The sequence below is a fragment of the Rhagoletis zephyria genome, unplaced genomic scaffold (genome assembly GCF_001687245.7).
Source record: "Rhagoletis zephyria isolate East Lansing unplaced genomic scaffold, Rhagoletis_zephyria_1.1 Rzeph_scaffold_00238, whole genome shotgun sequence".
NCBI lineage: Eukaryota > Metazoa > Arthropoda > Insecta > Diptera > Tephritidae > Rhagoletis > Rhagoletis zephyria.
In genome coordinates, this window is record NW_016157322.1 from 183,903 (window position 1) to 199,133 (window position 15,231).

Below are 15,231 nucleotides of genomic sequence, written 5' to 3' on the forward strand. Positions count from 1 at the left end.
ACTGCGAGTTTTGTACTTTACATTGAAATTCGTAAAGTCAAAATACCGTTCGCAATTGACTAGCCAACATTTAACAGAACTGTTACGAACGGCTTTAACTGACGTAAAACCAGATTTTGAGAATTTGGCCAGAGGGGTCTTTGAATTTTCTTTAATATCTACATATCTTACGTACATTAGAATAATAATAAAATTAATGTTTTTCATTTATAATAATAATTTTACTTAAAAATACAATGTTTGTTTTTGTTGTTTTTTTTTGTTGCTCTTTGTAGCATTTAGAATTTGTATGTAGCTCTTTTTGGCCTTGGCCTTGCCCACCCCTGGCATATTCAAATGCGGAAGTTATAGGGAACTTTTCTCTTTTAGTGTTGGGTTCTCCGGTGGCACAAAATTTGTAAAGCAAAATCCAATTTACGGTTTGTCTAGATGCCATATTGAATTTTTCGAAAGGCCTGACGGCTTTTCCCCAAAAAAACCTCAATAACTTAAAAGGATGGGGAGGTTTAGCTATTTTTGACATCGGGGGTAAAACTCCATAAAGTGCCATTAAAATATATTAACATTCCACTGATGTATAGGCAAAATATTGACCGCGTTGTGAAAAATTCCGTTATCCGCTTAAAAATTTTTGGCAGGTCATGTTTTTATGACCAAATTACACTTTTTTGGGGAGAGTCTTGCTTTGTAGAACAAAGGTGCAAAATAAGGCGCAGTCTACTGCACATGCATGATGATATTAATTGAATTATTTTGCAAAACTATAAATAAATAGGGAAGCGAAGGGTGTTATAGACCACATAAGGACACATTTCTGTAGAAAAAACGGAAATCTGAATTTTTGCCCATTTTTTTAATGGATAGCACAGCCCAACAAAAATATAAACACATTTTTGTACGGAAAATGTTAAAGCTGTTTTTGATAGGTTTTTTTTGCATCAGCATTTGCATTTTCCATCAGCTCCAGATTTTGAAAAAAAAACGAGGTCAAAGTGTCAAAAAATCGCAGTTTTTGCAATATTTTAGAAGCTCTCGCAAAGAAACAAAAGGTGAAAGAACCTTTCTGGCTTAAATTAAACCTAGATATCTCAACTACTATCTCTGAAAAGAGATCTTAAATATTTGAGATCTTAAAATATTTGTTGGCCAAATTTTTATGCATATTTCCCCCCACGGGGGGAGGCAATAATATTTCTCATAAAAACGAATAAAATTAGGAGGTAGGGTCTTGAAATTTCAAAAAAAAAAAACACTTTCTACGGGCACCGACGATGCAAAAAAAGTCAAAAAATGAATTTTGTGGTTGAAAGATGTTCATTATGCTAGTGGCTGAAATATAAGAAACGCCTTATTTTGGCCAGTTTTGTCTATACCATTTCTTTTGTTTATTTAATATTTGAAATTTTTAAAGTCCAGCTCATTCTACATATGACAAACTGCATATAAATGCATTTCAAACTTTGTACAAAAAGTACATAAATTATAAAATATATTCACCAATTTTAAACTATTTATTCATTTATCTGCGACATTGTCTATGGTCTCGTCAATTGTCCTGACCTTCTTGAGCAGATAAGCTTTAACATTCCTCAAAGACCACTGTGCTGTGATTTAAAATTTTGCTCTTATTACAAGAGAACTTAACGAGCTACACGGCATCTCTAGAAAAATATATCCAGACTTCGCCTTTTAAAGATCAATTCTTTCTCAAGACTTATGTCTTACCAATACCTTGAATATTTTTTTTCTTTTTAGTTGTCTGTAAGGTTTTGTATAATAAAAATAAAATGTTTTAATATAAAAAATTATTACTTACAATTCCATGACCAAGTAAACTTTCGACTTGTCTTCAAAGGTCTCCAAGAGTTGTACGATATTTGGATGCGTTAATCTACAATGTAAAATGATAAACACGCTGATAAATATTTGTAGCTACTAGGCTAGTTTATGCTTAAAAAAATATATTACTTAATAGGCATGGTATCTTATATTTTTATTACTGACTAGCAGACCCGGCGAACTTCGTCCCGCTCAAAGTTTTTATTTTTTTTTTATTGGAACTTTTTGGTCCAACATTTTCACCAACAATTCACGTTAACGATTTTCATTGGCACATTCCTCTGCTAAGATTATGGTTTGGTGGTCATTTGCCGCTTTATATAACCTAAAGAAAGTGTTATATCCGTGAAGAAGTTCTTGAAATTCTCCAACTGCAGCATTTCACAGTTATTCGCAAAAAAAATAAAAAATGTGAAGAATATTTTCCTCTTCACACCCTGGTGGCAACAATGACTCGGTTCAATAGTGAATCTGTCTTAGAAGCTTTATAGTTTAGTTGGTGGCAATTTCAAAATGGGTGCGAATCATTGTTCTACAGAAATGCAATATATATACTAATTATATAAAGAGAAGTCCCTTTTTTTGTAACAGGTAATCTCGTGAACGGCTGGTCCGATTTTCATGAAATTTTGTACATAAATAGCTTTTAGTAACCACCATGTTTTAGGCTAAAAAAATTTTACTTTTTTCGGGTAGGTGGACCAAGGAACGGTCTATTCGAAAAAATCTAATTACGGTCCGATTTGCTTAAAATTTGGTACGTAAGTAGCTTTTTAGCATATATTAGTATATATGATCCATTTTTTCCAGGAAGTGGTCCAGGGACCGATCTATTCGAAAAAATCGTATTTACGGTCCGATTTGCTTAAAATTCGGTACGTAGGTAGCTTTTTGCCTGGATAAGCTTATAGATTCCTGTTTTCCAATTTTCATGCAATTTCGAATATAAATAGCTTTAAGTAACGACCATATCAAGGGGCGAATTCGTCACTAGGCAAGATTTTTTTGCGCCAATCAGAAACAACGGATACTGTCAAAATATAATTATAATATATAATATATCTCAACTAATATATATTTAGAAAGCCGTTTGTTAGTTTTCGCAAGGCTCGAGAGCGGCTGAACCGATTTTTTTGAAACTGCCACCTGCCGCACGTGTCCCAAGGATGGTTTTAGGCTGAAAAAAATCTATATGTAAAGGGGGCGTGGCACTTCCCATACAAACCGAATTTCTCATGCTACATATCTCTGAAAGTGTGCATGGTAGAGTTTTGGAAATTGGTATGGAGATATACGAAATCAATCGCATACCCTTGGAGAAAAATTTTAGCTATTGTAAAAAGGGGTGTGACATCTCCCATACAAACCGAATTTTTCATACTGCTTATCTCTGGAAATTTTTTGGTAGAGTTCTAGAGTTTTGTATGGAGATGTACGAAATAAATCGCATACTCTTGGAGAAAAATTGGAACTATTGGAAAAGGGGGCGTGGCATCTTCCATACAAACCGAATTTTTCATACTGCCTATCTTTGGAAGTGTTCATGGTAGAGTTCTGGAACTTGGTATGGAGATATACGAAATCAATCGCATACTCATGAAGAAAGAGGGCAGCTGTTGGAAAGGGGGGCGTGGCACCTCCCATATAAATCGAATTTTTATACTGCATATCTCTGAAAGTATTCATGGTACAGTACTGGAACTTCGTATGGAGATATGTATATAGTTGAAATCAAGCCCATACTCATGGAGAAAATTTGGGTTATTTGAAAAGGGGTGTGAGGCCTACAAACGTACCGACCTTTAGCTATCTTTGAATGAATTTGTTTATTCTTCTGTAGGTGTGTTTGTGAGTGAAATCCTCCTAAATGGTTGTACGGATTTTAACGAAACTTTTTGTGTATTTGAGTGGGTCTCTGGATGGTTTAGTTTCACAATTTAATCCGACAGTTGGCGCTGTAGTTGAGTTATTACTAAAAATCTTATTTATGATCCGATTTGGCTAATGTTTTAAATATGTATGCAATACTATTGCAAAAACGTGCTGCCAAGTGGTGCCGAAGTCGAGCTATTACAAAAAATAGCCAAGTAAGAAAAGGGGCCGTGAAGGTCAGATTAAATCGACCTGTTGCACCATTGAGTATATCGAACGCTCCTGCGTTGCAATTGGCCCAATGGATGTGATTTTCCAATATTATTATGCGTTCAAACTTTTAAGGTATTTCGTCTGAAATAAGTATATGTATATTGCATTTCTGTAGAACATTGATTCGCACCCATTTTGAAATTGCCACCAACTATACTGTAAAGCTTCTAGGACATTCACTATAGAACCGGGTCATTGTTGCCGCCAGTGGGTGAAGAGGAAAAAATTTATTTCGCTTTGCGAATAACCGTGCTATAAAATGCCGCACAACTGGAGAATTTCAAGAACTTCTTCACGATATAACACTTTCCTTAGGTTATTTAAAGCGGCAAATGACCACCAAACCATAATCTTAGCAGACGAATGTGCATATGAAAATTGTAAACGTGAATTGTTGGTGAAAATCTTGGACCAAAAAGTTTCAATAAAATATATAAAAATTTTGGGCGGGACGAAGTTCGCCGGGTCTGCTAGTACATACATATACTTATTTCACACGAAATGCCTTAAAAGCTGGGACGCATAATAATAATGGAAAATCACATCCATTGCGCCAATCGTAACACAGTAGAGTTCGATATACTCAATGGTGCAACAGGTCGATTTAATCTGACCTTCACGGCACTTTTTCTCACTTGGCTTTTTTTAGTAATAACTCGATTCCAGCGCCACTTGGCAGCTCGTTTTTGCAATAGTATTGCTCTTACCATTACCAATACATATTTAAAATATTAGCCAAATCGGATCATAAATTTGATTTTTAGTAATAACTCGATTCCAGCGCCACTTGGCAGCTCGTTTTTGCAATAGTATTGCTCTTACCATTACCAATACATATTTAAAATATTAGCCAAATCGGATCATAAATTTGATTTTTAGTAATAACTCAACTACAGCGCCAACTGGCGAATTGAATTGTGAAACTAAACCATACAGAGGCCAACTCAAACACACAAAAAAAAATCCGTACAACCATTTAGGAGGATTTCACTCACAAACACACCTACAGAATAATTATAAAGACATTCAAGCAAATTTAAAAAAAACGGATTTTTCGAATAGACCGGTTTCTGGTCCACTTCGCGGAAAAAAGGATCCTATATGCTAATCTAAGTAAAAAGCTACCTACGTATGAAATTTTAAGCCAAGCCAAGGATTAGAGACATGAGCCTCTGAACAGTAATAAGGGATTTGATTTTTTGAATTTTGAGTTGCGTCGTTATTGCAGAGGAATTCATATATTTCGATAATTAAATAAATTCAAGCATAAATACGATTTTGAGTTACATTACATATAAGCATTTAAAATGCTTTCTTAATTGAAGCTATGCTACTTAATACATACAATTTTATTATTATGCAAAAATCTATTGAATCGATTTGCATAATTTTGATAAAACGAGAGAGTCGTATACCTAGTTCTATTTTGGAAAACTATTAATTGTTTTTGCAGCTATAAGTTTCTGTAAAATTTCTAATTAACATACATATTTATTTTACAACGCTTTTATCAACTTACAATGGTGTTTGTCCAGGCACCTATTACACTGTACGGCAAAATCAACTTTTTTTCTTGGACCAAACCAATTTTTTTTAAGAGCCTGAGTCATAGGTAAAACAGTGATTTCTCCGTTTTTCGAAGTTGGCCTCCGAAATCGAGGTATGGGCCTTTGAAGATCGAAATAGGACCTTTGGTAAAAAATTATTTTTAACTATTGTATGTAAACAGCTAAAAAAATAAAAATATGGACGTGGTCCGCCTTTTGCTCTTATTTAAATCGTATATAACTTTGCAAACTTTGTGCAAACTTATATTACAGGTGCTATAAGGGGTCAAAGTTCAGGCCTTCGAAAAATTAAATTCCTTATATTGCAAACAATTTTGAACATTTTTATCGTTGTAAAGGTGATTAAACCCCCCTTTCTTCCGATACGCATATTTGTATACTTCGTACATATAAATTTTGGAAAAAACACATTTAAATGAAAAAATACCTTTTTATAAAAAAAATATTTTAAACAAAAAAATTACTAACAGTTTTTTTTTAATTGTTATCGTTGTAAAGACGGTTAAACCCCCTTTCTTCTGAATGCATATTTGTATACTTCGTTTATATAAATTTGAGAAAAAACATATTTAAAGAAAAAATAAATTTTTTCATAAAAAAAATTTTAAACAAAAAAATTACTAACCGATTTTTAAAAGGCTGAAATCGTTATAAAGGCGATTAAACCCCCTTTCTTTTGATATGCATATTTGTATACTTCGTATATAAGAATAAAAAAACACATTTAAAGGAAAAAATACCGTTTTTTATTTATAAAAAAAAATATTTTAGACAAAAAAAATACTAACCGATTTGTAAAAAATTGGTATCGCTGTAAAGGCGATTAAACCCCTTTCTTCTGAAATGCATATTTGTATACTTCGTATATAAAAATTTGAAAAAACCCCATTTAAAGGAAAAAATAACTTTTTTTTTTTTTTAAATTTATACCGCTGTAAAGGCGATTATGAGAGAGGTGAATTAATGCTTAAAACACTAATAAATACTTGTTTTATTTAAATACGGTAATCAATTGTATTACTAATTAGTATGCCAGTTTTTTAAAAATCGGTGAGTAATTTTTTTGTTTAAAATTTTTTTGATAAAAAAAGTTATTTTTTCCTCTTTTCTCAAATTTTTATTCACAAATATGCATATAGGAAGAAAGGGGGTAAATCATCTTTACAACGATATGAATTTTTTAAAACCAGTTAAAAATTTTCTGAAATATTAAGTTTTTAACTTTTCGAAGATCTGACCTTTGACCCGTTATAGCACCTGTAATATAAGTTTTCACAAAAAAATTATATACCATACAAATAAGATCAAAAGGCGGACCACCTATGTATTTTTACTTTTTTTGCTTTTTACATGTAATAGTTTAAAATAATTTTTTACCAAAGGTCCAATTTCGAATTTCGAAGGCCCATATCTCGATTTCGGAGGCTAACTCCGAAAAACGGAGAAATTACTTTTTTTGGTTTGGTCCAACACCCAGCCGAGTGCTGTACAGTGTTATAGCAAAGGTACTACAGCGAAGTTCCTATAAAAAGTCTAGACATCAACCTCGTCGGTAGATATCATATCGAATTATGTACAAAACAGTAAAGTCAGAATTGTAATGTATGGGGTGACAATAGGATTGTTCTATATGGAAAAAACTATACCCCTCTTTTTGTATTTTGAAATCAAATAATATTTAGAGATCGCTCGAAGCGCTCAAAGTTGTCCATGTATTTTTATATGGGGAAAACAGCTTTTCGTAGTAATGGTATAGAATTCTTGAAAATAAATATTTTTCGATCGGAGACTTTCAATAATAATATCCAATTGTTTAATTAACCATTTTTTAATACTAACAATTTTTTATTGGTCCCCCAATTGCATTTTTCGGGGTTTTTGTGGGTTTATGGCGGACATATAAATTATAATTGCGAGGAAAAAATGGTTAAATAAACAATTGGGTATTATTATTGGGAATCTCCTGCAGATAAACAGAGTTTTCCGATAAAAAATATTGATTTTTAAGAATTCTATACCATTTCTACGAAAAGTTGCTTTTCCCCATGCATATAAAATACATGGAAAAGTTTGGACGCTTTGAGCGACCTCTAAATATTTTTTGATTTCAAAATAGTGGTATATTTTTTCGGTAAAGAACAATCCTAGGGGTGGGAGCATAAAAATCCGACTTTACTTTTTCACATGCATTTTTGTACCACCCTAATGTACATACATATATGCATGTGCGTATGTTGAAAGAGTATAAAATATGAGGGATTCACAACGGTGTCGTAAGTGTCGTACTGTTGTATGTCGTAAACTTTAACAACTAAAATAAATGTTCAGAGAATTTAAACCACAACCATTGACTTTGATGGCACTTTGCGAACCCAGTTAATATATTTTTAGGGGTTTAAAGTTTACGACGTACAACAATAGACCACTTACGACACCGTTGTGAATACCCCAATAAAGTCTGATAAAATACAATGCTTATGTATCAGAATTTCGTTGAATTATTGATGTGTATACATCTTTGGTTCCGGTAGGCTTAAAATTTGCGAAGATGTAAATCATAGCCCAGCAAAAACTTTCGAAGGGCTAGACAGAGACACAAGAACACATGGTGTTTGTCTCAGTGGGTGATTCGACTTGGGAACCGCTTGGGGTACGGAGACCAAGTTGGTAACCAGTTTAGGACCCAGTTGGTAAGCAGTTTACGTCCAGTTGATAACTAGTCTTTGGGGTACAGTTGGTAACCCGTCTGAGGCCAGTCAGGAACAAGTTGGACATCAGTTTGGGACTGGCCCGAAACTAGTTAAAAGGAAAAAAATAAATAAGATAAAAAAACTTTAATATACCACGCTTTTATAAATGGAAGTAGAAAATAATATTTTTGAGTCCCATAGAATTTGTTTTGATAGCATTTGATTTTGAAATTTTAGCAAAAGTCATTATAAACAATTTATGAGATTGAAAATGAAAAGCGTGGGGCGCATGTAATAGACTTGAATTGATATGAAAAGTAATATATGTATGTATGTGGGTATATGAATAACTATCGCTTAATATCGATCTCATATTTGTACTTTCGCTGTAGAAATTTTAGGTCTATGTTATGTAGTTTGACTATTGTCAATGAAATCTAATGCTTTGTACTGCATGCGCTCCACGTTTTTCGTTTTCAATCTCAAAAATTGTTTATAATGACCTTTGCTAAAATTTCAAAATCATAAGTTAGCAAAACAAATTCTATCGGACCGAGAAATATTATTTTCTACTTTTTAGTGCATTTATAAAAGCGTGGTATATTAAACAGTTTTTTTTTATTTTATTTTTTAATAATGGCATTACACTCCTTAGCATATTTTTATACCTTTCAAAGAGATGAAATCTATTATATACATATAATACGCGAAGGCATTTTTTGTACAGCCTAAAACATCTGCACCGTTCGCTCGATTTTCAAAATTGAGGTGTCAAATAAAAGCGCTTGGCCTGTAGATGTGCAATAAGGTTTTATTTTTTCGAAAAGAGTTGCCACCTGTTAAATAATTAAACTCAAGTTATTTGCTAATCAATGCCCTCAGATCCGCACCGTCCGTTTGATTTTCAAAAGTGAGGTACCAAATTAAAGGGCTTAGAGTGTGGATGTTCAGAAAGGTTTTACCTTTTCGAAAAAAGTTGCCACCTGTTAAGAAATTCAGTCCAAAATAATACGCGAAGGCATTTTTTGTTCCGCATAAAAGATCTGCACCGGTCGCTCGATTTTCAAAAATGGGGTGCAAAATTAAAGCGCTTGGCCTGTAGATGTGCAATAAAGCTTTATTTTTTCGAAAGGAGTTGCCACGTGATAAAAAATTGCATTCAAATAATTTAATAATCAATGTCATCAGATCCACACTGTTTGTTCGATTTTCAAAAGTGAGGTGCCAAATCAAAGGGCTTTGGCTGTAGGTGTGCAATAAGGTTTAACTTTTTCGAAAAGAGTTGCCACCATTTAAAAAATTAAGTTCAAATTATTTTAAAAGCTAAACAAATTAATACAAATTGAGCATAAATGGAACTAATTTTGAAAATGTTTGTTTCTTAACTTAACTTTATGAGGATTGCCACCTGTTAAAAAAATTAAATTCAATTTGAATTGGGGGAATTAGGTAATAGAAATATGTATTTGTGCCAGACGGTAAAGGTTGAGTATGTAGTAGTTTGTAAACATTTTGAAGAGGGTTGCCACCTGTTAAAAAAATTAAATTCAATTTGAATTGGGGGAATTAGGTAATAGAAATATGTATTTGTGCCAGACGGTAAAGGTTGAGTATGTAGTAGTTTGTAAACATTTTGAAGAGGGTTGCCACCTGTGCGAAAAGTCTAATTTATATGAAGTATAAAAATATGGACGTCAAGCGAATGAATCTTAAGAGATATTTAGTTGGAACGTTTAGAATATTTTTAAAGTGTTTGAAGAGGGCTGNGCTCGATTTTCAAAATTGAGGTGTCAAATAAAAGCGCTTGGCCTGTAGATGTGCAATAAGGTTTTATTTTTTCGAAAAGAGTTGCCACCTGTTAAATAATTAAACTCAAGTTATTTGCTAATCAATGCCCTCAGATCCGCACCGTCCGTTTGATTTTCAAAAGTGAGGTACCAAATTAAAGGGCTTAGAGTGTGGATGTTCAGAAAGGTTTTACCTTTTCGAAAAAAGTTGCCACCTGTTAAGAAATTCAGTCCAAAATAATACGCGAAGGCATTTTTTGTTCCGCATAAAAGATCTGCACCGGTCGCTCGATTTTCAAAAATGGGGTGCAAAATTAAAGCGCTTGGCCTGTAGATGTGCAATAAAGCTTTATTTTTTCGAAAGGAGTTGCCACGTGATAAAAAATTGCATTCAAATAATTTAATAATCAATGTCATCAGATCCACACTGTTTGTTCGATTTTCAAAAGTGAGGTGCCAAATCAAAGGGCTTTGGCTGTAGGTGTGCAATAAGGTTTAACTTTTTCGAAAAGAGTTGCCACCATTTAAAAAATTAAGTTCAAATTATTTTAAAAGCTAAACAAATTAATACAAATTGAGCATAAATGGAACTAATTTTGAAAATGTTTGTTTCTTAACTTAACTTTATGAGGATTGCCACCTGTTAAAAAAATTAAATTCAATTTGAATTGGGGGAATTAGGTAATAGAAATATGTATTTGTGCCAGACGGTAAAGGTTGAGTATGTAGTAGTTTGTAAACATTTTGAAGAGGGTTGCCACCTGTGCGAAAAGTCTAATTTATATGAAGTATAAAAATATGGACGTCAAGCGAATGAATCTTAAGAGATATTTAGTTGGAACGTTTAGAATATTTTTAAAGTGTTTGAAGAGGGCTGCCACCTGTTTCAAAATTAAGTTCAAATTATTTAAATAGTTAAATCAATATTTGCTAATTGGGTACCAATCGCAGTAGTTTTGAAAATACTTTATTTCTTAACTGCGTGTAGGAGTGTTGCAAACTGTTTAAACAATCAAATTCAATTTGAATTAAGGCAATGGGGTAATTAAAATAGGTATAACAATATGGGTGTCAGACGAATGAGATTTAAGAAGATTTGAACATATTTTTAATAGGGTTGCCACCTGTTCGAAAAGTCTAATTTAATTAAATTATCGATGCGTGTAGGAGTGTTGCCAACTGTTTAAACAACCCAATTCAATTTGAATTAAGGCAATGGGGTAATTAAAATAGGTATAACAATATGGGTGTCAGACGAAAGAGATTTAAGAAGATTTGAACATATTTTTAATAGGGTTGCCACCTTTTCGAAAAGTCCAATTTAATTCAATTATCGATATAAAACAAAATAGTGTTACGAAATCTTAGTTTGCACATTGAGAATATATTTGGTGAGTTTGAGGAGGGTTGCCACCTGTGTAAAAAGTTAAATCCAAATTATCTATTATATATAATGCGCGAAGGCATTTTTGTGCAGCCTAAAAGATCTGCACCGTTCGTTCGATTTTATTTTTTCGAAAAGAGTCGCCACCTGATAAAAAATTGCATTCAAATAATTTAATAATCAATGCCATCACATCCACACCGTTTGGGCTTAGGGTGTGGTTGTTCAAGAAGGTTTTACTTTTTCGNGAAAGGTTTTACCTTTTCGAAAAAAGTTGCCACCTGTTAAGAAATTCAGTCCAAAATAATACGCGAAGGCATTTTTTGTTCCGCATAAAAGATCTGCACCGGTCGCTCGATTTTCAAAAATGGGGTGCAAAATTAAAGCGCTTGGCCTGTAGATGTGCAATAAAGCTTTATTTTTTCGAAAGGAGTTGCCACGTGATAAAAAATTGCATTCAAATAATTTAATAATCAATGTCATCAGATCCACACTGTTTGTTCGATTTTCAAAAGTGAGGTGCCAAATCAAAGGGCTTTGGCTGTAGGTGTGCAATAAGGTTTAACTTTTTCGAAAAGAGTTGCCACCATTTAAAAAATTAAGTTCAAATTATTTTAAAAGCTAAACAAATTAATACAAATTGAGCATAAATGGAACTAATTTTGAAAATGTTTGTTTCTTAACTTAACTTTATGAGGATTGCCACCTGTTAAAAAAATTAAATTCAATTTGAATTGGGGGAATTAGGTAATAGAAATATGTATTTGTGCCAGACGGTAAAGGTTGAGTATGTAGTAGTTTGTAAACATTTTGAAGAGGGTTGCCACCTGTGCGAAAAGTCTAATTTATATGAAGTATAAAAATATGGACGTCAAGCGAATGAATCTTAAGAGATATTTAGTTGGAACGTTTAGAATATTTTTAAAGTGTTTGAAGAGGGCTGCCACCTGTTTCAAAATTAAGTTCAAATTATTTAAATAGTTAAATCAATATTTGCTAATTGGGTACCAATCGCAGTAGTTTTGAAAATACTTTATTTCTTAACTGCGTGTAGGAGTGTTGCAAACTGTTTAAACAATCAAATTCAATTTGAATTAAGGCAATGGGGTAATTAAAATAGGTATAACAATATGGGTGTCAGACGAATGAGATTTAAGAAGATTTGAACATATTTTTAATAGGGTTGCCACCTGTTCGAAAAGTCTAATTTAATTAAATTATCGATGCGTGTAGGAGTGTTGCCAACTGTTTAAACAACCCAATTCAATTTGAATTAAGGCAATGGGGTAATTAAAATAGGTATAACAATATGGGTGTCAGACGAAAGAGATTTAAGAAGATTTGAACATATTTTTAATAGGGTTGCCACCTTTTCGAAAAGTCCAATTTAATTCAATTATCGATATAAAACAAAATAGTGTTACGAAATCTTAGTTTGCACATTGAGAATATATTTGGTGAGTTTGAGGAGGGTTGCCACCTGTGTAAAAAGTTAAATCCAAATTATCTATTATATATAATGCGCGAAGGCATTTTTGTGCAGCCTAAAAGATCTGCACCGTTCGTTCGATTTTATTTTTTCGAAAAGAGTCGCCACCTGATAAAAAATTGCATTCAAATAATTTAATAATCAATGCCATCACATCCACACCGTTTGGGCTTAGGGTGTGGTTGTTCAAGAAGGTTTTACTTTTTCGAAAAAAGTTGCCACCTGTTAAGAAATTAAGCTCAAATTAACTAAAATGTTAAATCAATTATTAAATATGGGTATCAATCGAAATGGTTTTGAAAAGGCTTTATAACTTAACTACGTATAGGAGGGTTGTCACATGTTAAAAAATGTAATTTAATTTTAATTAAAGGAATTTGGTAAGTGAATAAGGTATCGCTGTATGGGTGTCATGCAAAAGAGGTTTAAGAAGGTAGCAGTTTAAAAATATTTTGAATAGGGTTGCCACCTATATGAAATATTAACGATGGATGTCAAATGAAAGAGCTTCAAGAANTGTTTGTTCGATTTTCAAAAGTGAGGTGCCAAATCAAAGGGCTTTGGCTGTAGGTGTGCAATAAGGTTTAACTTTTTCGAAAAGAGTTGCCACCATTTAAAAAATTAAGTTCAAATTATTTTAAAAGCTAAACAAATTAATACAAAATGGGCATAAATGGAAATAGTTTTGAAATTGTTTGTTTCTTAAATTAACTTTATGAGGGTTGCCACCTGTTAAAAAATCAAATTNAAATTATCGATGCGTGTAGGAGTGTTGCCAACTGTTTAAACAACCCAATTCAATTTGAATTAAGGCAATGGGGTAATTAAAATAGGTATAACAATATGGGTGTCAGACGAAAGAGATTTAAGAAGATTTGAACATATTTTTAATAGGGTTGCCACCTTTTCGAAAAGTCCAATTTAATTCAATTATCGATATAAAACAAAATAGTGTTACGAAATCTTAGTTTGCACATTGAGAATATATTTGGTGAGTTTGAGGAGGGTTGCCACCTGTGTAAAAAGTTAAATCCAAATTATCTATTATATATAATGCGCGAAGGCATTTTTGTGCAGCCTAAAAGATCTGCACCGTTCGTTCGATTTTATTTTTTCGAAAAGAGTCGCCACCTGATAAAAAATTGCATTCAAATAATTTAATAATCAATGCCATCACATCCACACCGTTTGGGCTTAGGGTGTGGTTGTTCAAGAAGGTTTTACTTTTTCGAAAAAAGTTGCCACCTGTTAAGAAATTAAGCTCAAATTAACTAAAATGTTAAATCAATTATTAAATATGGGTATCAATCGAAATGGTTTTGAAAAGGCTTTATAACTTAACTACGTATAGGAGGGTTGTCACATGTTAAAAAATGTAATTTAATTTTAATTAAAGGAATTTGGTAAGTGAATAAGGTATCGCTGTATGGGTGTCATGCAAAAGAGGTTTAAGAAGGTAGCAGTTTAAAAATATTTTGAATAGGGTTGCCACCTATATGAAATATTAACGATGGATGTCAAATGAAAGAGCTTCAAGAAATACTTAATTTGACAATTAGAACATTTTTGATGTGTTTGAGGGTTGCCCCAGTTTAAATGGCTAAACTAAAATTATTTAATAAGTTAAATGAGTTACTAACCGATGGTTATAAATGGAATTTGGAAATTGAGGAGGATAGCCACGTGTTCAAAAATAAATTTCCACTTAATTCATCAGTTATATGAAATTTTAGTTAGAAAATAAGTTTTAAGGTGGTTGCCGCCTGTTTCGAAAGTGGTATTTCGTTTAATTATACATAAGTTACATGAAATTTTAAAATAGGGTTATCAAAAGAACGAGTGTTAAGAAATCTTTAAGCTGAACATTTGGTTTTTTTTTTTTTGAAAAAATTAAGCTCAAATTATTTAATAAGTTAAATGGATTGTCAAAAGACGGGTATCAATCGAAATGGGTTTGAAAATAATTTATTTCTAAACTGTATTTAGGAGAGTTGCCATGTGCTTAAAAAAAATTCAATTCAACTTAATTCATCAGTTAATTGAAATATGTGTAACAATGCCAGGCGAAAAATTTTAGTTTGAAAATACTTTTAAAGGGGTTGCCACCTGTTTGAAAAGTCGAATTTGTTTTACTTATACGAAAGATACATATATGCAATATCGAAATATTAGTGTCAAACGAAAGAGTTTTAAGAAAACTATATGCTGATAATATTTTTAATTAGAGTTGCCATCTATTTTTTTAAGGTCATCATCTGCACCGTTATTTCGAATTACCAAAATGAGAAGTCAAATAAAAGAACTAGGATTCTAGATAGATGTGCACAGG

The 15,231-nt window shown here is 32.4% G+C and overlaps 1 protein-coding gene across 3 annotated transcripts in view; it reads right to left on the reverse strand.

The window, feature by feature from the left end:
- CaMKI (Calcium/calmodulin-dependent protein kinase I) overlaps positions 1-15,231 on the reverse strand; it is a 316,930-nt gene that overhangs the window by 167,385 nt on the left and 134,314 nt on the right. For all 3 annotated transcript variants that reach the window (XR_001846754.1, XM_017609613.1, XM_017609612.1), the window contains one exon: positions 1,817-1,891. Coding sequence is in view for 2 of the 3 variants with exons in the window: in XM_017609613.1 (XP_017465102.1) it covers positions 1,817-1,891 (75 nt within the window). In the remaining variant the exon portion in view is untranslated. The remainder of the gene's footprint in view (positions 1-1,816; positions 1,892-15,231) is intronic.